Raw genomic sequence first — 25224 nt, forward strand, 5'->3', positions numbered from 1 at the left:
TCTGGGCTATACAGTGAGACCCCGGAGGTGGCGGGTGGGGTCACGGGGAAGGGGGGGGATAAAAAAATAATAAAGAAAGAAATTCTGGGCTGGAGAGATGGCTTAGCGGTTAAGCGCTTGCCTGTGAAGCCTAAGGACCCTGGTTTGAGGCTCGGTTCCCCAGGTCCTACGTTAGCCAGATGCACAATGGGGCACACACGTCTGGAGTTCGTTTGTAGTGGCTGGCAGCCCTGGCGCGCCCATTCTCTCTCTCTCTCTCTCTGCCTCATTCTCTGTCTGTTGCTCTCAAATAAATGAATAAAAATAAAACCAAAAAAAAAAAAAATAGAAATTCTAAGAAAGGGTCTTGCCATGTTATCCCAGGATGGCCTCAAAATTGCAATTATCGGGCTGGAGAGATGGTTTAGCAGTTAAGCGCTTGCCTGTGAAGCCTAAGGACCCCGGTTCGAGGCTCGGTTCCCCAGGTCCCACGTTAGCCAGATGCACAAGGGGGCGCACGCGTCTGGTATTCGTTTGCAGAGGCTGGAGGCCCTGGCGCGCCCATTCTCTCTCTCTTCCCCTCTATCTGTCTTTCTCTCTGTGTCTGCCGCTCTCAAAAAAAAAAAAAAAAAAAAAAAAATGCAATTATCTTGTCTTCATGTTCCAAGTGCCAGGACTACAGCTGTGCGCCACCATGCCTAGCTAGTCTTGTGTTTCTTTAAACCTAACTTGAAGGTAAAATTAAGATTTGTGCCATTTTTGAAATGAATGTAACATTTCTTGTAATTGTTTAAAACGATGTTTACCAACACAGTTTTCGGCTAGTTCTTCTAGAAATAAGTCCAAAGGTTTGGGATTCCAATCTCTTGTATGAATCTTCAGAATTTCTTTTCGAGCCTATGAATGAAACCAATTTTAATTCTTTACAACTATAATAAAGTATTCTTTGGATTAAAATAATCTTTTTTGGGGGGGAGGGGTTTGAGGTAGGGTCTCAATCTAGCCCAGGATGACATAAATTCACTATGGAGTCTCAGGGTGGCCTCAAACACATGGCAAAGCTTCTACCTCTGTCTCCCAAGTGCTGGGCTTAAACGTGTGTGCTACCACACTCGGCTTAGAATAATCTTGATTTAAACTATTTTTGATTATCAAAATTTTATGGCTTGAGAGATGGTTTAGCAGTAAAGGCGCTTGCCTACAAAGGCAAAGGACCCAGGTTTGACTTCCCAGAAACCATGTAAGCCAGATGCCCAAGGGGGCACATGCATCTGGAGTTCATTTGCAGTGGATGGATGACATGGCATGCCCGTTCATTCTCTCTCTCCCACTCTCTCCCAAATAAATAAGTTTTAAAGAATCAGTACTTATAAAACATAATAAATTTAGAAAAGACGTTTCTGTAAGTATTTAAGGTAACTCATTTGTTAAACAGGTTTCCATTTATAGTGCTTATAATCATTATGTGGAAAGAAATTAAATAATGAAGTATTGTTTGTTATGAAGCATATTAAGACATTTTCAAGAGTATTAAGAGCTTTATTCACATTTTCTTACTTCTGAGGAAGTTTTAAATGACTTTACCATATGTAATTAAAAACATAACTATATGAAAGTGTTCAATGAAAGGTCCAAGCTAGTAACCGGGTTAAAGACTATCCATTAAAGCCACTGAAATAGGGCTGGAGAGATGGCCTAGCAGTTAAGTGCTTGCCTGTGAAGCCTAAGGACACTGGTTCAAGGCTTGGTTCCCCAGGTCCCACATTAGCCAGATGCACAAGGGGGTGCACGCGTCTGGAGTTCGTTTGCAGAGGCTGGAAGCCCTGGTGCGCCCATTCTCTCTCTCTCTCTCTCTCTCTCTCTGTCTTTCTCTCTGTGTCTGTCGCTCTCAAATAAATAAATTAAATATATATATATATCTATCTATCTATATATAAAGCCACTGAAATAAAACTAACTCATCCCAAGGCTGTGGGTGCTTAAAGAATTTTGAAAGTAATTAGGAAGGTAGGTTACCATAATTAAAGATAATACATAATCCCTAGTTGAATTCTTTGAACAACTGCAACAGAAAACTAACCAATCCTGTAATTTTTATTGTATTCAGATTTGTTAATGATAAAAAGCAACATGATGCTAAAATTTAAGTAATATTGAATTCTTACATCTTTATCAGGTAGGCTGAAAAGAAATTCTCTGTCAAAGCGACCAGGCCTTCGCAAAGCAGGGTCTATGGAATCTAGTCTGTTGGTAGCACCAATGACCACAATTTCTCCTCTGTTGTCCAACCCATCCATAAGAGCTAGCAGGGTGGAAACAATTGAACTAAGGGTAAAAACAAAAGAAAATTAATACTACAGACAGAATATATCCCTAATATTTCTTCATTTACTAAATTACTACATTAAGCATGTAAGAAATTTTCTCACCATAAAAAAAATCTGTGGGGCTGGAGAGATGGCTTAGCGGTTAAGCGCTTGCTTGTGAAGCCTAAGGACCCCGGTTCGAGGCTCGGTTCCCCAGGTCCCACGTTAGCCAGATGCACAAGGGGGCGCACGCGTCTGGAGTTCGTTTGCAGAGGCTGGAAGCCCTGGCGCGCCCATCCTTTCTCTCTCCCTCTATCTGTCTTTCTCTCTGTGTCTGTTGCTCTCAAATAAATAAATTAATTAAAAAAAAATCTGTAAAGTGGGCTGGAGAGAAGGCTTAGCGGTTAAGGTGCTTGCCTACAAAGCCACAAGACCCTAGTTCAATTCCCCAGGACCCTTGTAAGCCAGATACCCAAGGTGCACATGCATCTGGAGTTCTTTTGCACTGGCTAAAAGTCCTGGCACGCCCATTCTCATTCTCTCTCCTTCCCTCTTTCAAATAAAGAGAAAAAAAAAAAAGGGTGGGAGAAATGGCTTAGTGGTTAAGGCGCTTGCCTGCAAAGCCAAAGAACCCCGGTTCAATTCCCCAGGACCCATGTAGTCAGAGGCATAAGGTGGTGCATGCATATGAAGTTCGTTTGCAGCGGATGGAAGCCCTGGTATGCCCATTCTCTCTCTCTCTTAAGTAAATAAATAAAAATAGAGTATTAAAAAAAAAAAAAGAGGGGTTGCTGGAGAGATGGCTTAGTGGTTAAGTGCTTGCCTGTGAAGCCTAAACACACTAGTTTAAAGCTCAATTGATTCCCCAGGAACAATGTTAGCCAGATGCCTAAGGGGGCACACATGTCTGGAATTCGTTTGCAGTGACTAGAGGCCCTAGTGTGCCCATTCTCTCTCTCTCTGCCTGTTTCTCTGTCACTCTCAAATAAATATGAACAAAAATAAATACATAAAAAGAAAAAAAATTGTAAAGTATAAATTGAAATTAAGCGCTAGGGATATAGCTCAGGGAACGTTAAAGTTACAAGTAAAAGATACATCATCAAAAATACTATGAGTTCCATGTAGGACAAATTATCTAAAACTGATGGAGAGACTTGGGATTGCTCAGTGGTTAATGGTGCTTGCTTGCAAAGCTTTCCAACCCATGTTTAATTCCCCAGCCAGCCATATAAAGTCTGGTGGGTATTCATTTACAGTAGCAAGAGACCCTGGAACATGTGTAAGTGCATACACATGTGCAAATAAATAAAAATAAAAATTGGGGTCTGGAGAGAAGGCTTAGTGGTTAAGGTGCTTGCCTCTTTAGCCAAAGGAGCCAGGTTTGATTCCCCAGGACCCACATAAACCAGATACACAAGGTGGCACATTTGTCTGGAGTTCATTTGCAGTGGCTGAAGGACCTGGTGCACCCATTCTCTCTCTCCAATAAAAACAAAACAAAACAAAATGGTTAAAAAATATCGAGGGTTGTAGAGATGGCTGGGCAGTTAAGGTTCCTGGGTTCAATTCCTAAGTACTGCAGATGTGGCTTTATGTGGTTAAGTTTGCAGTGGCTAGAGGACCTGGCATGACCATGCTCTCTCTGCTTGCATACAAAGCATTAAAAAAATACTGAAATAACCTACAAAAATAATCATCCAGTGTCAACAAATAAGGAATATTTTCTATACAAAACTGCAATGGAAAAAAAAAAACATGCAAGCAGAGACAAGAGAACAAACAAATGAACGGACATGTCAGGGACTCTATCCACTGCAAACCGACTCCGGGTATATGCACTACTTTGTACAATTGGCTGTAAATGGGTACTGGAGAACCAAACCTGGGTCATTAGGCTTTGCAGGCAAGTGCTTTAAACTTCGAGCTATCTCTACAACCTCCAACTGCTTTTACAAAAAACAAAAAACAAACAAACAAAAAAAAACCAGGACTGGCTCAGCAGTTAGGCCCACATCCTACTTGAGCATGAGAACCTAAGACGACCAGAGGTTGAACCTCCAGATTCATCATTTAGCAGCTGGGTATGAGCATGTGCACATAGAACCCAAATCTCAGAAGGGAGTGGAGAACTGAGAATTGCTGGAGCCCAAGTTTCCAGAACCACTAAAGAGACGTATGAAAGCCGGGCGTGGTAGTGCACGCCTTTAATCCCAGCACTCGGGAGGCAGAGGTAGGAGGATAGTCGTGAGAGTTCGAGGCCACCCTGAGACTCCATAGTGAATTCCAGGTCAGCCTGGACCACAGTGAGACCCCATCTCGAAAAACCAAAAAAGGGAAGAGACATATGAGTGGAGGGTGGTGACGCACGCCTTTAATTCCAGCGCTAAGAAGGCAGAAATAGGATTGCCGTGAGTTCAAGGCCACCCTGAGACTACATAGTAAATTCCAGGTCTGCCTGGGCTAGATTGAGACCCTACCTCAAAAAAAAAACAAAAAAGACCGAGTTTCGCAACGGGAGGTTGGAGTCTGGACTGGACTCTCAGCAGTCTTGACGCCGTGCCGTTTCCAGTGTCAAGTCTATAGTATACACCTGGCTCTGTGTCATGTCTATGTGACTCCAATATGCTTTGACTGCTTTTTGCTTTCAGGTGTTACAGGCTTGTTTGTTATTTCTTGCCAAAGGTGGCATTCAGACATCTCTACAGACACCTAGCTACACTAGATTACAACTGCTTCTAAGTCTCTTTAGTGACCAGAGTTAAAAAATTAGCTTTATCCTCATTTAAAGAAAATCCATCCTGAGTATCTGTTATTTCTAATCCAAAGTAAAGCATTTTGGGTCCATTGGGGTGCAAGATATTTGGTATGTAGCTCATGAGGCTTCAAATTCACTACTACTCTAGCTTGCAATGAATTTATGGTGATCCTTTTGCTTCAGCCTCCTGAGTTCTGTGATTATAGGTATTTGCCACCATTCCTGGCTAAAATTTTAGGGCTCTATTTTTACAGCTTTATTTTGTATTTGTATCATATTACATACATGAAATTATTTATTTATTTGCATTCTTTTATAACAGTACTGGTAAGACAGAGAACACAGCTTAAGCTTCATGTTTTTTTTCTATGAGATGTAATTGTCATACTCCAGGTTGGCATTTAACTTGCAACCCTGAAGCCTAAATACCTTAAGTGCTGAGACTACAGATGGGTGCTACAGTGGTTAGTTTGTATGCACTAGGTTCTTTGGTTTGGTTTTGCAGTCTGGGCCTTCTGAATGGTAAGTGCATGCTCTACCACTGAGCCACACATACCCCCAGCCTAGTGTACTAAACTCTTCAAAAACTAAAGTTTGCTGCCATTTTGTAAAAATTTATGGGAGAAAATTATGTATTAAATTTCTGTAAAGTATATGTATACATACTTGACATGACATGTTTCTGCTTACAGTGAGTAAAATCATCTCTAACCAAGATTTTCAGAGTAAGTATCCTGACTTTCATAACTGGTCCCCCTTTTTTGTTGTTTTTCAAGGTAGAGTCTCACTCTAGCCCAGGCTGACCTGGAATTCACTATGTAGTCTCAGGGTGGCCTTGAACTCATAGCAGTCCTACTATCAATGCCTCACCTCCTGAATGCTGGGATTAAAGGCATGTGCCATTACGCCTGGCTTCCATTCCTCTGGTTCCCCCCGCCCCACTTTTTGGTAGTATATATTAAGGTTCTAGTAACCAAAAAGGGAAACTATCAGTTTGTACAGTTCTTTCACCATTTAACATTCTTTCATATAACATCAATACAGCTCAGAATATGTATGTATAGAAATACCAACAAGCAAGTTTTACCTGTGAATTTGATCTTGTCTGCTTGATCGTACTGGAGCCAGACCATCAATTTCATCAAAGAAAATGATTGATGGGCGCATCTGATATGCCTAAAAGAAGGTCCAGTGGTCCTATGTTATCACAAAGAGCTTTGAAATTATAGATTTTATACAAAACATGTGAATTCACTTTCATTCAAGTATTCTGTAAGAATCTGATTTATAAAGTGGACAGTGCATTTATGTTCTCACAGCAACTGTTACCTGCACAAGACATACACAGTACTGGGCCCATCAACATGTCGTTATGGATGATGGAGGGCTGCAAAGTCAGATGACATCAAAAAAGAGCAGGGCTGGAGAGATGGCTCTGTGGCTAAGGCCCTTGCTTACAAAGTCCAAAGACTCGTGTTAGATTCTACAGGACCCACATGACGCCAGATGCATAAAATGGTGCACGTGTCTGGAGTTTGTCTGTAGTGGCTAAAAGCCTGGCATGCCCATTATCAATCTCTAGCTGCTTCTTTCTCTCAAATAAATAAAATATTAAAACAAAAAACCAAGAGGAACTAGTTGAAAAGAAGAGGGGATCAGGAGGATGAGTACACTGTGTAGAGGTTGTCAATATTTTCTTCTTATTGCTTTTCAAAGTATGGTTTTGTTCTAGCCTAGGCTGATCCGAAATTCACTATATAGTCTCAGGATGGACTCAAACTCATAGCGCTCTTCCTACCTCTGCTTCCCAAGTACAAGGGTTAATGGTGTGTGCCTGGCTAATAATTTATGTTTTATACGAAAGGATAATTTAGATATCTGACTGTAATACACAAATCTATTTTTATTCAGTCATTCTCAACAGAATTTATAAATCTAATTCTAACATGTATGTTTTTAGAACTCAGAGTAAGTTACAGTAACAGAGAGTTCATTGTATGCATTTTCAACTGGAAATATCTAAACCACTTGGCATTCATATAACTATAGTTACTAGGACACACAAAGAAACATCTATTAAAGATGTAGGGCTGGGGAGATGGCTCAGCCATTAAAGGTACTTGCTTGCAAAAACATGCCTCATTTTGATTCTACAATGTCTAAGTAAAGCCAGATGTACAAGGTGGCACATGAATCTGGAGTTTCTTTGAAGTGGCAAGGGGTCCTGGCATGCCCATTCTCCCTCCCTATTTGCAAATAAACAAAATTTAAAAAAATAGAAAAAAAAAAAAAAAGAACAGTGGCACAGCCTTCCTCCATATTAGGCTTAGAAAACATTACTTAGCAAGATGCCACACTTAATAACTACCCTGAAAATATATATTGAATCCCAGGTCGGTGTGGGCAAGAGCAAGACCCTATCTTGAAAATAAAATCAATTTCTGTTAAGATAAAATAAAGAACCTTAGTTCCAAAGAGATATATAAATGATATAAATACATTATCTTATAATATACTGTCAATACAGAAACTGAGAGCTATTCTAGGGCAGTACTGTATTCCAATGCCACATTGTCATGTAACTCACTACTGAACTGCAAAGGACAACATCTCTCTCAGTAGATATGAGCTCTAAGACTCCAAAGAAGCTAACTTCAGGGCTGAAGAGATGCCTTAATGGTTAAGGCAATTGCCTACAAAGTGAAAGAACCCACGTAAGCCAGATGCACAAGGTGGCTCATGCATCTGGAGTTTGTTTGTAGTGGCTGGAGGCCGTGGTGTGCCCATCCTCTCTAAGAAATAAAAATAAATAAAAAATTTTTTAATGTTAATTTCAATTATTTCTACTGAGACATGGTCCCCCCAGTACTGCATAGGGACTGACTGAGCCCTTCATGAACCCACAGTGAATACCGTAACCCCACCAAGGAGGGCTCCCAGGGTACTGGAAGCTGGTGTGAGAGGATATAATATATCGTTTATTATATATAATATTATAATTATATATATATAATTATATATATAATTATATATAATAAATTCAATTATTTCTTTTAAAAAATATTTAATTTTTCCTATTTGAAAAAATATATTTTATGCTTTTGAGAAAGAGAGAGACAGACAGAGAATGGGTGTACCAGGGACTCCAGCCACTGCAAATAAACTCTGGACACATGTGTCAGCTTGTGCATCTGGCTTATGTGGGTTCTGGGGGATCGAACTAGGATCCATCGGCTTTGCATGCAAACATCTTAACCACTAAGCCATCCCTCCAGCCCAAAATTCAATTATTTCTATCCTCTTACTAAAAAGGTGTTTGCCATAGTACTATCTTGATATATACAAAAACTTCTCAATCTTTCTAAACTATATCTTTGGTATATTTCTTCTGAGTTCTTGGCCATGAAAAGTAATTAAATGGGGCTGGAGAGATGGCTTAGCAGTTAAGCACTTGCCTGTGAAGCCTAAGGACCCCGGTTCGAGGCTCGGTTCCCCAGGTCCCACGTTAGCCAGATGCACAAGGGGGCGCACGCGTCTGGAGTTCGTTTGCAGAGGCTGGCAGCCCTGGCGTGCCCACTCTCTCTGTCTCCCTCTATCTGTCTTCCTCTCTGTGTCTGTCGCTCTCAAATAAATAAATAAATAATTTTTTTTAAAAAGTAATTAAATGAAGATTCAATCCTCACATACATACATACATGCATATATATACACACATATATATACATATATATTTAAATGTGAGCAGATACATACATCTGCATAAATTATAAAACTACATATGCAAATTTTAATATCATACCTGATCAAATAGCAATCGTAGCTGTCTTTCAGATTCCCCTACCCATTTACTCAGACAGTCAGCACCTTTCCTCATGAAAAATGCAACTCTCTTATCCCCTTGACTGCACTCATTGGCAAGTGCTCTAGCAACTAGGGTTTTTCCAGTTCCAGGTGGACCATAAAATAAACAACCTCTGTAAAATATGAAAATGTTTTAGTTCTAGGTCAAAGAATAGACAATCAAAACAAAACAAACAAAACGGTACCATTTTTATATTTAGTGAATAAAAAAAAAAACACCAACACAACAGTTGAAACAGTTTCATTCCACAAAGTACAAATTAAAACCTAAGGGTTGGGCTGGAGAGATGGCTTAGCAGTTAAGCGCTCGCCTGTGAAGCCTAAGGACCCCGGTTCGAGGCTCGGTTCCCCAGGTACCACGTTAGCCAGATGCACAAGGGGGCGCACGTGTCTGGAGTTCATTTGCAGAGGCTGGAAGCCCTGGCGCGCCCATTCTCTCTCTCCCTCTATCTGTCTTTCTCTCTGTGTCTGTCGCTCTCAAATAAATAAAAATAAATAAATAAATAAATAATATTAATAATAAAAAGAAAACAAACAAAAAATTCTGTTTAAAAAAAAAACAAAAAACCTAAGAGTTAATATTGATACTATAGGGGCTGGAAGATGGCCCAGTGATTATAGGCATTTGCTTGGAAAACTTGATGACCTGGGTTCTACACTCCACATAATGCCAGATGCAAAGTGGAGCATGCATCAGGATTCATTTACAGTAGCAAGAGGCTCTGGTGTGCCCATTCCCCCATTCTGCTTACAAACAAGTATTTAAAACAAATACACACACACACACACACACACACACACACACACATATATGGTACACACACATACATACATATATATATATAAAAGAACCCGGGGCAAACCAACTTATAAGGACCCCAAAACATACTTTTGTTAGTTACAAGAAACAAAGGCTAGAGCGAGAAATAGTAAGAGGATCGCCATGAGTCTGAGGTCACCCTGAGACTACATAATGAATTGCAGGTCAGCCTGAGCTAGAGGGAGACCCTTCTTGTGGGGGGAACACGACAAAACCTGGGCTGGAGAGATGGTTTAGCAGTTAAGGTGCTTCCCTACAAAGCAAAAGGACCTAGGCTTGATTTCCCAGTACCCATGTAAGCCAGATGCACAAGGTGGCACATGCTTCTGGAGTTTGCAATGGCTACATGTCCTGGCTCAACCATTCTCTCTCTCTCTACCTTCCCTTCTGCCTCTTTCTTAAATAAATAAATAAACAAATAAATACATAAATAAATAAACCCAAGACAGGCATGGTGGTGCATGCCTTTAATCCAGCACTAGGGAGGCAGAGTGGGAGGATCACCCTGAGTTCAAGACCACCCTGACACTACATAGTTAATTCCAGGTCAGTCTGGACCAGAGTGAGACTCTACCTCAAAAAGCCAATAAATAAATAAATAAATAAAAATAATAAGCTAGGCTTTGTGGCACAATCTCAGCACTCAGTAAACTTCAGGGCCAGTCTAAGACTATAGAGCTCCAAGTCAGCCTGGGCTGGAGTGACAGCGTATCTCACTCCCCCAAAATTAATTTACTAAACAAATAAAGTTATTATTTAACACATCTCTTAATTACAAAGTCACTTTTAAAACTCACCAATGTCATTTTGGTTGTTTTATGGTATAGTCCTTTTACATGACAAAATTGTGTAAGAAAAATAGAACCAGGGACCAGGGTTCTAAAAGGTGTTAGTAAAGAATTACCAGAAATAATAGTACTGTAGGTCAGAATATGGCTACAAAAAAGAAAAAAGTACAATTAGATTACCTTGGGGGTTGAATTTTAAACTTTTCAAACACTTCTGGATACAGTAATGGAAATACAACCATCTCTTTTAGAGCTGCAATATGACTGGACAGGCCACCAACACTATCAAATCGTACCTGGTAATGACAGAATTTAGATCTGAGTCAAAATTAAAATGCTACCTATGTTTAAGCATCAACCATTATCAACTGATTGCAATATTTTTGTTTGTTTGTTTGTTTTGTTTTTCGAGGTAAGGTCTCACTCTAGCCCAGGCTTATGGAGTCTCAGGGTGGCCTCGAACTCACGGCGATCCTCCTACCTATGCCTCCCAAGTGCTGGGATTAAAGGCATGCGCCACCACGCCTGGCTTGACTGCAGTATTTTTAATTGTGGCTCAAAACTTTTTTGAGCCAGGTGTGGTGACACATGCCTTTAAGCCCAGCACTTAGGAGGCAGAGGTAGAAGGACTGCTGTGAGTTAGAAACTACCCTACAACTTCATAGTGAATTCCAGGTCAGCCTGAGCTAGAGTGAGACCCTACTTCAGAAAACAAAAAGATTAAAGTTTCCTTCAATAAGCAGGAAAAAAAATAAAAGATGAACAAAACTATTTCAAGTCAAGCATAAAACTCAAACTACTCACTGAAGAATCAAGTTGCATTGGATCAACATCAGCAAGGCTTGCTCCAATTTTCATTCGATCTTTACAAATTCCTCTTATTTCGTCTTTCCGAAAATTTAGTGGTAAACACCTGTTTTAAAAGTATTTTTATTTACTTGAGAGAGGGAGAGAATGGACACATCTGGGCCTCCAGCCACTACAACCAAACTCCAGATACATATGCCACCTTGTGCCTTATGTGGGTCCTGTGGAATCGAACCTAGGTCCTTTGCTTTGCAGGCAAGTACCTTAACCAGAAAGCCATCTCTCTAGCCCTAGGCACCTGCTTTAAAAAAAAAAAAAAAAACAAGCCAGGAATGGTGACGGACGGTGGGTTTAATCCCAGAACTTGGGACATAGAATTAGGAGGATTGTCATGAGTTTGAGACCACCTGGAGACAACACAGTGAATTCCAAGTCAGCCTGAGCTAGAGTGAGACAATACCTCAAAAAACAAGCAAAAAAAAAAAAAAAAAAAAAAAAAAAGCGCTTAAAAAAAATGGTTTAGCAGTTAGGTTGATTCCCTGCGAAGCCTAAAGACCTAGGTTTGATTCCCCAAGACTCACATAAGCCAGATGCACAAAGTGGAGCATACATCTGGAGTTTGTTTGCAGGGGCGAGAGGCTCTAGCACATCCATTCTCCCCTCCCCCAAATTACAAAAATTTACATACATTTTACATATAACAAACAAAAAAAGCATCAAAACCTCTCCACCCAAAATTGCATGCTAGAAAATTATTTTTCTTAATAATTAAAATTGAATTTCAGGAGTGTGTGATGGCACACGCCTTTAATCCCAGCACTCAGGAGGATAAGGTAAGAGATCACCATGAGTTTGAGGACACCCTGAGAATACAGAGTGAATTCCAGGTTAGCCTGAGCTAGAGTGAGACCCTACCTTGAAAAATCAAAACCAAATCATGGAAAATGTTAATAAAAATTAAAAAAAAAAAAGATTAAAAAAAAAAAGAAAAATCAAAACCAAAAATAAAAATAAATTTCAAGTAGAGTGATCATGACCTCATTTTCTTTTTAGGAACATATATGTTAGAAATATTTATATAGCCAGGAGTCCGTAGGCTACATAGTGAATTCGAGGTCAGCCTGGGCTAGAGAGAGACCCTACTTTGGGCAAAAAAAAAAAAAAAAATAAAATAAATAAAAAATTAATGTTTCAAATTCTGGAGTGCTTGGGATTATAAACATACACTACAATGCCCAGCCTATATAGTTAAGTATTTTCAAAACCTGAGCTACTTGACATTCTCTCTCCCCTTTTGTATTTAGTCTTTGAATTCTAAGCATTACCTTATACAAAGATTTACAATGAATCTCAATTCACACTAAATACACTTCAAGTACTTAGCAGACACACATGACTAGTGCGTCTATTAGAGCAGACTTGGTCTTCTTAGTGGTTAAGGTGCTTGCTGGCAAAGCCTAAGGACCCAGGTTTGATTCCCCTCTACCCACATAAAGCCAGTTGCACAAAGTGGCACATGTGTCTGCCCATTCTGTCTTCCCTTTTCTCTCTGCTGCAAATAGTAAAGAAATAAAAATTAATCCCTCCCCTCCCCACAAAAAAGCAATTCCCTTGTCAGTACGTACCAAGCACTGTTAAGAATTATATAATGTTCTTAGCTATAGATGATGGGGCCTCTGTGTGAATAGGAAAAAAATCTCAGTAGCAGAGACCAGTAAGCTAGAAAGGAGATATAAAGAGAATAGAAAGGAAGGCAGAGGGCACTTAATAGGGTGGTATTGTATATATGTAAGTAGAAGAATAGATCAATGGGGGTGAAAAGGCCCAAGTGAAGTCAGGGGAAGAGATTAAGTATAGGAAAGGTAGAGGGAGGGTTAATCAAAATCTAAGAGGATGTAAATAAATCATATGGAAACCTACTTTTTTGGACAATGGACCACTCAGGAGCCATAGATTGTTACTAGACAATTTTCAGTGCCCGGGATGGGAGGCCTTCCAGTGAATTGTTGGCCAAGGAAGTTCCTGATGCCCCCAAAACATTACAGGCCATTGACAAGGCCCTTGGTTTCCCACCAGGAATAGATGGTAAGACCCTACTGCTGAAGACTCCATATACTTGGGCTGCAAGATCACTGAGAAATCCTGCTGGAACTGAGCTGATAACCTCCTCCATGTAGACCAGATGACAGAAAGCTGGAAGAAGCCATTCTGCATTCAGTTCAATGGGAAAAAGAGAAATCACCAGTGAAGATACTCAACAGTGGACAATGCAAGCCTTATAATTGGCTAGCCAGGCCAAATGAGCCAACAGATGCAATAGTGGCACATCTATTATGGGGGAAACCAACTGCCCTCTAATTGGACTAGAAGCTTGCTCCATGGGAAGAACACAACCCTGATACTAAAAACCTACAACAGCAGTAGTCATGAGCCCTAGGGGTATAACGTCTGTTGCTGTCTGGCTAAATGTATATACTATGCTCATCAAACTGCCCAGTAAGCACTTCTCTTAATGTTCATAACCATATATTAATGCTACTCTCACTTTGGGTAGAGAATCCTCTCTTTTCAGATGGCAGTGACCTTGGGATGACTCAGAAGGTATCATGGAGCTGAGAAGTGACATAGGAGTGCTGAGCACTGCAATATCTCAATCACACCTTCCAAGGCTCAGGATCCTTTGCAGAAGAGGTGGCGGAAAGAATGTAAGAGCCAAAGGAAGGGGAGGACGCCTTACAACGTGCCCCTCCAGACACAAAATGGCCTGAATATCCATGACCTCACAGTGCCTGGCACTACCTACACAAGACCATCATAATAGGAGGAAAAGATAATGACATTAAAATAAGAGAGACTGATTGAAAGGGGGAGGAAATATGATGGAGAGTGGTGTTTTAAAGGAGAAAGTGGACAGAGGGAAGGCATTACCATGGGATATTGTTTACAATCATGGAAGTTGTTAATAAAAAAGTTAATTTTTTAAAAAAGTTATTAATGAGGCCAGGCGTGGTGGCACATGCCTTTAATCCCAGCACTCAGGAGGCAGAGGTAGGAGGATCCCTGTGAGTTCAAGGTCACCTGAGAATTCAATGAATTCCAGGTTAGCCTGTTCTAGAATGAGACCCTACCTTGAACAACCAAAAACAGTGTTATATAATGAGTTAGCAAGAAACCATAACATATATTTTTTTGTTCCAACATCTCTACTACTGAGAGTACCTTTTAATCAGCCAAACTGTACTTATTGTTACTAAAATATTCTATTTTTCTTACCACCATTAAAACTATCTGGTAGGGGGATGGAGAGATGACTCAGCAGTTCAGGCAATTGCCTACAAAGCCCAGTGACCTGGGTTCAATTCCCCAGTACCCATGTAAAGATGCACAAGGTGGGGCATGCATCTGGAGGCCCTGGTTTGGACCCATTCTTTCTCTTTTCTCTGTCTCTCTCTGCTTGCAAACAAAAACAAACAAACAAAAAAAAAAACAAACAAACAACAAAACACACACACATATGCATTTTTTAAATCTGGTAGTTTTCAAGCACATAAACATGGTTTTAACCTTTTTTATTTTGCTCTTTATGATTCATGTTTATTTTTGCTTTGTTACTGTTGAGATAGGGTCTCACTACATGGGCTCTCAGAGCTTCCTGAGTGCCGGATCCTGGGTGTCAGCCTGGCACTTGGTCAGTACTCACCTATTAATAGCTCTATTTCGGTTCCTTTTTCTTCGCCTCTCAAAGTGCTCATCTTCAGAAGATGATGAAGAAGTAGAATCGCTGCTATGAATTGCATGCCTTCGCCTAAGTAGAGAGGACAACAGAAACCAGGAAGGTGAATAGAGTTTTAAAAAGGGGCATAGGATATAAGCATCAGAAATGACCCAAAAAGGCTTATGAGAAAATTTAACATATTTGTTGAACCACCAAAGTAAGTTTTGTGGACTAATCTTTTGAAGGCACTAAAAAGAGAAAAAGCTGTAGAACTGATTATCAATAAGAATGTACAGTGACTTCTTAAATTTTATAGAAATCAGTATTCTCAAAAAGAAAAAACATATAGAACATCAGAATTGTTAAGACTTTGTTGGGCGTGGCGGCACACTACCAGAGGAGGCAGAGATAGAATCATTGAGTTCAAAAGGCCACTCTGACGGAGATCCTAGCTCAAAAAAAAAAAAAGATCTTTTTTTTTTTTTTTAAAGCTAGGATCTAGTACAGGCTGGAACTCACTATGTGATCTCAGGCTGGCCTCCAAAGACATGTCATTATACTGATACAAATTTTTTATCAGTGGGCTGGGAGTGGCTCAGTGGTTAAGGTCTTTTGCTTGCAAGACCTAATAGCTCGTGTTCAATTCTCTAGTGCCTACATAACAGATGGTGATTGGTACATGCATCTGGACTTTGTCTGCAATGACAAGAGACCCTGGTGTTCATACTCTTTCTCTCTCCTTACAAATAAATAAGCAAAAATATATTTAAAAAAACATACGAGAGCTGGAGAGATAGCTTGGAGCTTAAGGAGATTGCCTACAATGCCTAATGACCTGGGTTCGATTTCCCAGGGCCCACGTAAAGCCAGATGCACAAAGTGGTACATGAAGTTTGTTTGCAATGGCTTAGGCACACCCATTCTCTCTCTTTGTAAATCAATAATTAAGATATTTTTTAAAAACAAAGCCAAGGAAAAGTCTTTAAAAAAGCAAATTGTCTCAAAACAGGTACCTTTATTAAAAAACAACTGATCAGGGCTGGAGAGATGGCTTAGCGGTTAAGCGCTTGCCTGTGAAGCCTAAGGACCCCGGTTTGAGGCTTGGTTCCCCAGGTCCCACGTTAGCCAGATGCACAAGGGGACGCATGCGTCTGGAGTTCGTTTGCAGAGGCTGGAAGCCCTGGCACGCCCATTCTCTCTCTCTCCCTCTATCTGTCTTTCTCTCTGTGTCTGCCGCTCTCAAATAAATAAATAAAAATTAAAAAAAAACAAAAAAACAACTGATCATATGAATAGGTTTGTATCTATATTCTCTACTGTTTAAATTCCATTATACTAACTTGCATTGATTACTACAATTTTATAATAACTTTAAAAAGGCAGGATAAGACTGGCGTGGTGGCACATGCCTTTAATCCCAGCACTTGGGAGGCAGAGGTAGGAGGATCGCTGTGAGTTCAAGGCCACCCTGAGACTCCATAGCGAATTCCAGGTCAGCCAGGTCAGCTAGAGTGAGACCCTACCTCGGAAAACAAAAAAAAACAAACAACAAAAAAAGGCAGGATAATCTTTCCAGCTTTATAATTAAACTTTTTTTAAGGTGGGCATTGGGGGCACATGCCTTTAATCCCAGCACTTGAAAGGCAGAAGTAAGAAGACTGCCATGAGTTCAAGCCACCCTGAGACTACATAGTTAATTCCAGGTCAGGCTGGGCTACAGGGAGAAAGGCAAAAAATAAGTAAATAAATATTTTGTTTACGAGAGGGGGAGGGGGGAGAAAGAATGAGTGTTCTAGGGTATTTACCACTGCAAACAAACTCCAGACTCATGTGCCACATCTGGCTTTATGTGGGAATTAGGGAATCAAACGAGGCCAATAGGCTTTGCTTTCAACAAGCACTGAGCCATCTCTCCAGCCCCTTTCAGGGCCACATAGGGTGGCACATGCCTTTAATCCCAGCATAGGCAAAGGTAGGAGGATCGACATGAGTTCAAGGCCAACTTGAGAATACATAGTGAATTCCAAGCCAGCCTGAAACCCTACCCTGGAAAACAAAAACAAACAAACAAAAATCTTATAAGCTGGGTGTGGCATCACATGCCCTTAACCCCAGCACTTGGGAGACAGAGGTAGGAAGAGTGCTGTAAGTCTGAGGCCAGCCTGTGACTAGAGTGAGCTCCAAGGGCAGCCTGGGCTAGAGTGAGACCCTACCTCAAAAAATAAATAAATAAGCCAGGCGTGGTGGCACATGCCTTTAATCCCAGCACTTGGGAGGCAGAGGTAGGAGGAATGCCGTGAGTTCAAGGCCACCCTGAGACTCCATAGTGAATTCCAGATCAGCCTGGGCTAGAGTAAGACCCTACCTCAAAAAACCAGAAAAAGGGCTGGAGATATGCCTTAGCGGTTAAGCGCTGGCCAGTGAAGCTTAAGGACCCCGGTTTGAGGCTGACTCCCCAGGACCCACATTAGCCAGATGCACAAGGGGGCGCATGCGTCTGGAATTCGCTTGCAGTGGCTGGAGGCCCTGGCACACCCATTCTCTCTCTCTCTATCTGCCTCTTTCTCTGTCTGTCGCTCTCAAATAAAAAAATAAATAAAAATAACAAAATTTTTAAAAAACCAGAAAAAAATAATTAAATAAATAAAAACAAACTATAAAAAAATCTTATAACGGAAAAAAATCACCAATATTGAAACGTCACTAATTTTAAAATGATGACACATAATTTCTTTCTTCTTCCCTTCCTTTTCATTCATTTCCAAGTAGAAAGAGAATGGGGTGCCTCTTGAAACAGTACAAATGAACTCCAGATGCATGTGTCACTTTGCACTTCTGGCACCTCAGTACTTGGGTGCTGAGGAATCAAAAACCCAGGCCGGGCTGGAGAGATGGCTTAGCAGTTAAGCGCTTGCCTGTGAAGCCTAAAGGACCCCGGTTCGAGGCTCGATTCCCCAGGACCCACGTTAGCCAGGTGCACAAGGGGGCGCACGCGTCTGGAGTTCGTTTGCAGTGGTCGGAGGCCCTGGCACGCCCATTCCCTCTCTATCTGTCTCTTTCTCTCCCTCTTTCTCTCTGTTACTCTCAAATAAAGAAATAAAAATGAGGGCTGGAGAGATGGCTTAGCGGTTAAGCGCTTGCCTGTGAAGCCTAAGGACCCCGGTTCGAGGCTCAGTTCCCCAGGTCCCACGTTAGCCAGATGCACAAGGGGGCGCACGCGTCTGGAGTTCGTTTGCAGAGGCTGGAAGCCCTGGCGCGCCCATTCTCTCTCTCTCCCTCTATCTGTCTTTCTCTCTGTGTCTGCCGCTCTCAAATAAATAAATAAATAAATAAATAAATAAATAAATAAATAAGTAAATGAAAAAGTTTTAAAAAAAAGAAATAAAAATGACAGAAAAAATTTTTAAAAAATAAAAATAAAATACTTCTAACTTAAAAAAAAAAAAAGAAAAAAAAACAACAAAAAAAAAACAGGCAATCAAGCTTTGCGAGCAAGCTTCTGTAACTGCTAGGCAATCTTCCAGCCCAGAATGACCAGAACCTCAAACTCATGGGGATTCCTCCTATCTCAGCCTCCCTACTGCTAAGACTGAAGGCATGCATCACCATGCCTGATTAACATATCATTTTTATTTTAATTATTTGAAATAAGAGAGACAGAATAGGTGCACCAGGGCTTCTAGCTGTTGAAAACAAACTCCAGACAAATGTACCACATTATGCATCTGATTTTATGTGGGCACTGAGGAACTGAACCTGGGTCATGAGGCTTTGCAGGAAGTGCCTTAATAACTGAGCCATCTCTCCAGCCATATTTTAAAATTTAATTCATTAATTTGATTGAGGGAAAATGGGTATGTTACAGCCTCTAGGAACTGCAAATGAACTCCAGACCAATGTGCCACCTTGTGCATCAGGCTTTATGTGGTATAGCAGACTTCAGGTTTGCTGAGGTGAACTTCCAGGAGGCAGTGATGGAGGAAGGGATATTTACTGAAGCTTACAGATTCAGAGGAAGTTCCATAATGGAAAAAGCTGGCCGGCCTTCACAGGTCCAACCAGAGAGAGATCTAAACTATAAACTAATTAAACACTGAATATATGAAGTGGTCATCTATTCAAACTACAACATGTGGATACTGAAGAATCAAAACCCTTAGGCTTTGCAGGCAAGTGCCTTAACTGCTAAACCACCCCTCTAGCCAGCATATGACATTTATTAATTTTTTTTTAAGTATTGTTTTATTTATTTTGGTTTTTCGAGTAGGGTCTCACTCTAGCCCAGGTTGACCTCGAATTCACCATGTAGTCTCAGAGTGGCCTTGAACTCATGGTGATCCTCCTACCTCTGCTGGAATTAAAGGCACATGTCACCACGCTCAGCAACTTATGATTTTTAAATGCTACCAGGAGCAGTTAAAAATGTCAAGCCAGGGCTGGAGGGATGGCCGAGTGGTTAAGAAGTTTGCCTGCAAAGCCAAAGGACCCAAATTCGCTCCTGGCACGCTCATTCTCTCACATTCTCTCCCTCTTTCTCAAATACATAAAATTAAAAACAAAATATTTTAAAAATGCTGGAGAGCCCTCGTGGAGGTGCCAGAGGACAATGGTCACCAACAGCATAAATAAGCAGGGAACCCTGCAAACTATGAAATCAGCCACCCAGATCAGTAGTACATATTTGTGCCGGGCGCCTTTAATTCCAGGAGGGACTAGGATGATTGGCCTTAAGTTCGAGGTCACCCTGAGACAACAGTGAATTCCAGGTTAGCCTGAGCTACAGTAAGACCCAACCTTAAAAAAAAAAAGAGTACACACTTGTGCATGTAGCCTCTACAAGTAACCAACCCTTTTCTGATTGGACATGAGGTCTGTTCAGTGGGAAAGAACTTAGTTATATCTAGTACAGGAAACCAAGTCAGAATCTAGCGGTAGGAAAGAGTGGGCTGGCACACCAAGAATCTCTTAAATAACTTTGCATACCCCTTGAACCCAAACTACCCTCACACTTGGTTGAAGAATTTGATTTAACAGATAGCAAAGAAAATGGAGGGATCCTAGATATATTGATAAGACAAGATAGCCAACACCCATCATAAGACGTTCCACCTCTACCACATCTGCCAGGGCCCAAGAGAAATTGCAGAGGACACGATATTAAAAATACTGCTCTTAAGGCCAGCCTGACAAGCAGCCTCTGATGGTGACAGAAATATAGAGTAATCATGGTCCCTTGCAAGCTCACAGAAAGAAGCTGAGGCCTTCATGACCCCACAGTGATTACAAAAACCCCAGTGAGGAGGGTGCCAGGGTAACAGGAGTTGGGTAAGAAGATAATAAATAATAGAAGATAATACAAAAAATAAAATCAAGAGGGCTGGAGAGATGGCTTAGGGGTTAAGTGCTTGCCTGTGAAGCCTAAAGACCCCACCCAGTTCGAGGCTCGATTCCCCTGGACCCACGTTAGCCAGATGCAAAAGGGGGCGCACGTGTCTGGAGTTCGTTTGCAGTGGCTGGAAGCCCTGGTGCACCCATTCTCTCTCCCTACCCCCAACTCTGCCTCTTTCTCTCTGTATCACTCTCAAATAAATTAACAAATAAAATTTAAGAAATAAATAAACAAATTTTTTTTAAAAAAGTAAAGAGACAGAAATAAAGGGAGTTAAAATAGGAAAGAAAGAAATCAAAGAATTAAGGTGCAATTGGAGATTATTAAACCAGATTCAGAAAGACAATTTAAAAACACAGTGTCAGGACATCTACAGGTACAGCACAGAGCTCACTGACAGAGTGCTCAGGCAGCAGGCATAAGGCCCTGGATCTGACCCTCAGCACAGCTCAACAAAACAGCTGTGAAACTGTAAGGAATCAGATGGCCTTTTAATTATAGTCAGTATGCCATCAACTGAAAATTCATAGCTCTTAAACCCAGTATGACCGGGTGTGGTGGCGCACGCTTTTAATCCCAGCACTTAGAAGGAAGAGGTAAAAGGATTACCCTGAGTTCCAGGTCAGCTTGGGATAGAGCAAACCCTACCTTGAAAAACAAAAATGTCACCTTAAAAAATGATAAAAATGCTATTAAAGTCTCAAGTTAATTCATGATATTAAGTACAAAGTCAAGTGCTACAAATACACAGAAAAACGGTTTGGATTATTTCTTCTGACAGTTGCAAAAGATGGGGAAAAATATTCAGGCTAGGAAAACCTTTAAGTCATTCTACTGCCTTAGGATCTACAACTTTCTCCTGAGTCAGGGTATAATCATGGTATTTCAAAACACAGAATTTACAATTTATTGATCTGCATAATACAGGCCCAGAATCTACCTAAAACAAAGAAACAGAAAAAGCTGTGAAAACTAGACCTATTACACATGTAGAAAAATGAACATTTGTCCAACTGATCATCCACATGCTTTAACACAGAAGTAGTAACTTATGTGACTGCAGCAAGGGTGCAGACAACGCTAGAGATGGTGCAACGGTAACCTCTGTAACCACATTTTTAAAAATCTGAATTTATGATTGTGATGGGGAGGTAATATGATGGAGAATGGAATTTCAAAGGAGAAAGTGTGGGGGGGGAGGGAATTAACATGGGATATTTTATAATCAGGGAAAATGCTAATAAAATTTTTTTTTAAATATCTGAATTTTCAAGCTGGGTGTGGTGGCGCACGCCTTTAATCCCAGCACTAGGAAGACAGAGGTAGGAGGATTGCCATGAGTTCAAGGCCACCCTGAGATGACAGAATTAATTCCAGGTCAGCCTGGACCAGAGTGAAACCCTACCGCAAAAAACCAAAATATAAAATAAAATAAAATAAAAAAATAAATCTAATTTTCAAACCCAAATGGCCCCAAAGCTTTTGACCAAAAGTTACTAACACCAGAAATAAATTAGAAAACAGTCCTCAATTCATCTATATACCCAAGACCTGCTTGTGAGTAAAATTAGTACAAGCCTGAAATTGTAAATTGAAGACTAAAGTTAACAATATTATAGAACTTGAATATTTTATTCATAAAGACAAATTTTATAATTTAATTTAAAAAAGGAGTAACATTTACTGACTCTTTTCTGTACCTGCTTGACATATGATTTCATTCCATCCAATGTCCCAACTAGTTACTAAACTCAAGGCTTTGAACATACTAGGCAAATATTCTACCTGTAACGCTAGACCTCTCATTTAATCTTAATTAAAGTTCTGGACAACATACATTATTAGTAGGCTCATTTTATAGTGAAGGCCAATGAGGTTCAAGGGTTAATAACTTGCTCAAAATTCTGATGATGTCACAGAATCTATAATCTATTCCAAAAATCCACATCGTAATACTGGTAATTTCTAGTTGTTTTTTTTTTTTTACACAAACCAGTAAAAAGTTATAAACAAACAAAACCCTGTAGACCAACATAAGGTATTGTTTTAGATATGAAGAATCCCCCCAAAAGGCTTATCTATGAAGGCTTGTCCCCAGCTGGTGGCACTGACAGGTGATTGGATCATGAGGGTGCTGACCTCATCAATGGAGGAGTCCATTTATGAGTTCATAATTGAAGGGGCTACTAGAAGGTGGAGGCTAGCTAAAGGAAGTAGGTCACTGGTGGTGTGGCTTTGATGGGTGTCTTTTTGTTTTTGTTTGGTTTTCTAGGTAGAGTCTTCCTGTAGTCCCAGACTGACCTCAAACTACAGAGAACTTCCTACCTCAGCCTCCAGAGTGCTGGTACTAAATGTGGATCCAGAGGAAGGGTGTATTTGTATTGCTGCTTAGACAGGGTTTCATACTGTGCAGGTTGGCCTTGAATTTCCTGAGAAGCCACAACTGGCCTTAAACTCCTGATCCTCCTGGCTTAGCACAGGATGGACATTACCTTTTGGCCAACAACAGGACAGTGTGCCAAATACTAGCAAGGGAAAGTTGGCTATAAAAACCATAAACCCACCTCCAACATCACCTCCAAGAGGCTCCAATACCCAAATTACCACCAGCTGGGGACCCAACATTCACAACACATTAAGTTTATGGGGACAACTGAATCAAACCACATTTTTCCCTGGCCCCCATAAACTAGCAACTATCCATGATGTACTGAATGTATTGCATTTTACAACTTTACAAGTCCCTAATCATGGTCTGTAGAGATGGTTAAGGCCCTTGCCTGCTAAACCTAAGGACCCAAATTTGATTCTCCAGCACCCATGTAAGCCAGATGCACATGATGGTGCATGTATCTGGAGTTCACTGGCAAAGGCTGGAGGTCCTGACGTGCCCATTCTCAATCTGCCTGTATCATAAATAAACTTAAAAGTCCCTAATTAAAAAAAAAAAAAAAAATCAAAAAGAAAAAAGTCCCATATTTTTAAAATCATTTTCAGTGCTGTTCAAACATTACCATAGTCCAAGGTCTCTTAAGAGAGCTTTATGCCAAAACATCTCACTCATCCACAATGGCACATAGGAAATATTCACACTGCAAAAGATGGCAATGGGCTCTCTCCCGCGTCGGAGCTTCCTGGTCGCTCTCAGGATATATACATGGAAACTTGAGACGTTTGTCTAACTTCTGTGTTGAAGTTAAAGACCTCCTTTTGCAATGAAGAAAGAGCCTGAATTTGTTGTTTTGTCTTAAGGAAAAATGATAAACAAAAATGAGACCTGCACTGCGGGACAAGTTTCTGTGCCCTACATGACTTGTCTGATTCACGTATTTGAACAGTGGTTTGTATTATATTCCTACATATTTATAAGAGGAAGAATGTATTGAAAGAAGCCTACTCTGATAACTTATGGGATGGTGCAAGGAAAACAGTGGCATCTCTGTGGGATGGACATGCAGCAGTGTGGCATGGTTATGAAGTTCATGGAATAGAAAAAATACCAGAAGATGGACCAGCACTTATAATTTTTTATCATGGAGCCATTCCCATAGATTTTTACTACTTCATGGCTAAAATCTTTACCCACACAGGCAGAACTTGCCGAGTAGTAGCTGATCACTTTGTCTTTAAAATTCCAGGGTTTAGTTTGCTACTTGATGTGCTGTGTGTTCTTCATGGACCAAGAGAGAAATGTGTTGAGATTCTGAGGAGTGGTCACTTGCTAGCTATTTCACCCGGTGGGGTTCGAGAAGCCTTACTTAGTGATGAAACTTACAACATCATATGGGGTAATCGTAAAGGCTTTGCCCAGGTTGCAATTGATGCAAAAGTGCCCATTATTCCTATGTTTACACAAAAGATGGCAATGGGCATAGCAGAGAAAAATTGAACCAACACAAGATTTAAAACAAACAGGCAAACATCAAACTCTGTAGCTACAAGTCTGTCAACTCTAGCCAGTGACAAGCGTTCAAGTCCAATAATTCTAACAGTGATGAGTCTCTGGAGTTCCAATTCTGCCTCTCCAGCTAGGCTCACAGTCCTGGAAACTTCATCTAGTGCCAGCAGCTCTTCCTAGCAGCCATCCCTTAGTCCTGGCATCTCCATTGTGTCTCCTCTGCGAACCACGGTTCATCCTCATGTCTAAATCATGCCTTTATTCCCATCACTTAGGAGGCAGAGGTAGGAAGATCACTGTGAGTTCAAGGCCAACCTGAGGCTCTATAGTGAATTCCAGGTCAGTATGGACTAGAGTGAGACCCTACCTTGAATAACACAACAAAAAGAATCCTCCTCCTTCCTGGGTTGTTCCAGGGCAGATCAGCTGGCTCAATCTCAATGGTTGTAATCTCTCAAGATATTGTAGCTAAATGGGCAGCAGTTTTGACCCCAAGATTTTTTTCTGTGCCACATCCTCACACCGGTACCTTTCTATGCAATGCAACCAGCACAGGTTCTCAGGACGTGGGCATAACAGCAAGCCTCTCACATAAACTGCTTCTAGCTCTGTCCAAGCAAAGCTTTCTCACCCTCAAGCCAAAAATTCACATTTTATAGTTCTTATTGCATTCAGGCCTCTCAACCCTGACCAAAATGGTACATTAAGCTGTACTTACAGCATGCCAAAGCAACTCTTAGGCCAAAATTTCAAAGCTGTCCACATTCCTCTTGCAAGTCAGTTCCAAAAGGCCAAAGCCACAGAATAAAGCTTCCAGAAACAATGATCCCACTCTTGGCACTAACTTTACTGTTGCAGTCAGCTTCACATTACTGGCAAAAAGCAACTGACCAAAAGTAGCTT

The 25224-nt window shown here is 40.8% G+C and overlaps 1 protein-coding gene and 1 pseudogene across 2 annotated transcripts in view; one reads left to right on the forward strand and one right to left on the reverse strand.

Annotated features, from left to right (window-relative positions):
• Atad2 (ATPase family AAA domain containing 2) overlaps positions 1-25224 on the reverse strand; it is a 65758-nt gene that overhangs the window by 21338 nt on the left and 19196 nt on the right. For both annotated transcript variants that reach the window (XM_045143651.1, XM_045143652.1), the window contains exons 9-15: positions 15020-15124; positions 11317-11425; positions 10693-10808; positions 8843-9017; positions 6131-6219; positions 2145-2304; positions 786-876 (exon numbers count right to left, since the gene is read on the reverse strand). In XM_045143651.1, coding sequence (XP_044999586.1) covers positions 786-876; positions 2145-2304; positions 6131-6219; positions 8843-9017; positions 10693-10808; positions 11317-11425; positions 15020-15124 — 845 coding nt within the window. The remainder of the gene's footprint in view (positions 1-785; positions 877-2144; positions 2305-6130; positions 6220-8842; positions 9018-10692; positions 10809-11316; positions 11426-15019; positions 15125-25224) is intronic.
• LOC123458563 lies at positions 23557-24312 on the forward strand (annotated as a pseudogene).

This window comes from Jaculus jaculus, chromosome 2 (genome assembly GCF_020740685.1).
Source record: "Jaculus jaculus isolate mJacJac1 chromosome 2, mJacJac1.mat.Y.cur, whole genome shotgun sequence".
NCBI lineage: Eukaryota > Metazoa > Chordata > Mammalia > Rodentia > Dipodidae > Jaculus > Jaculus jaculus.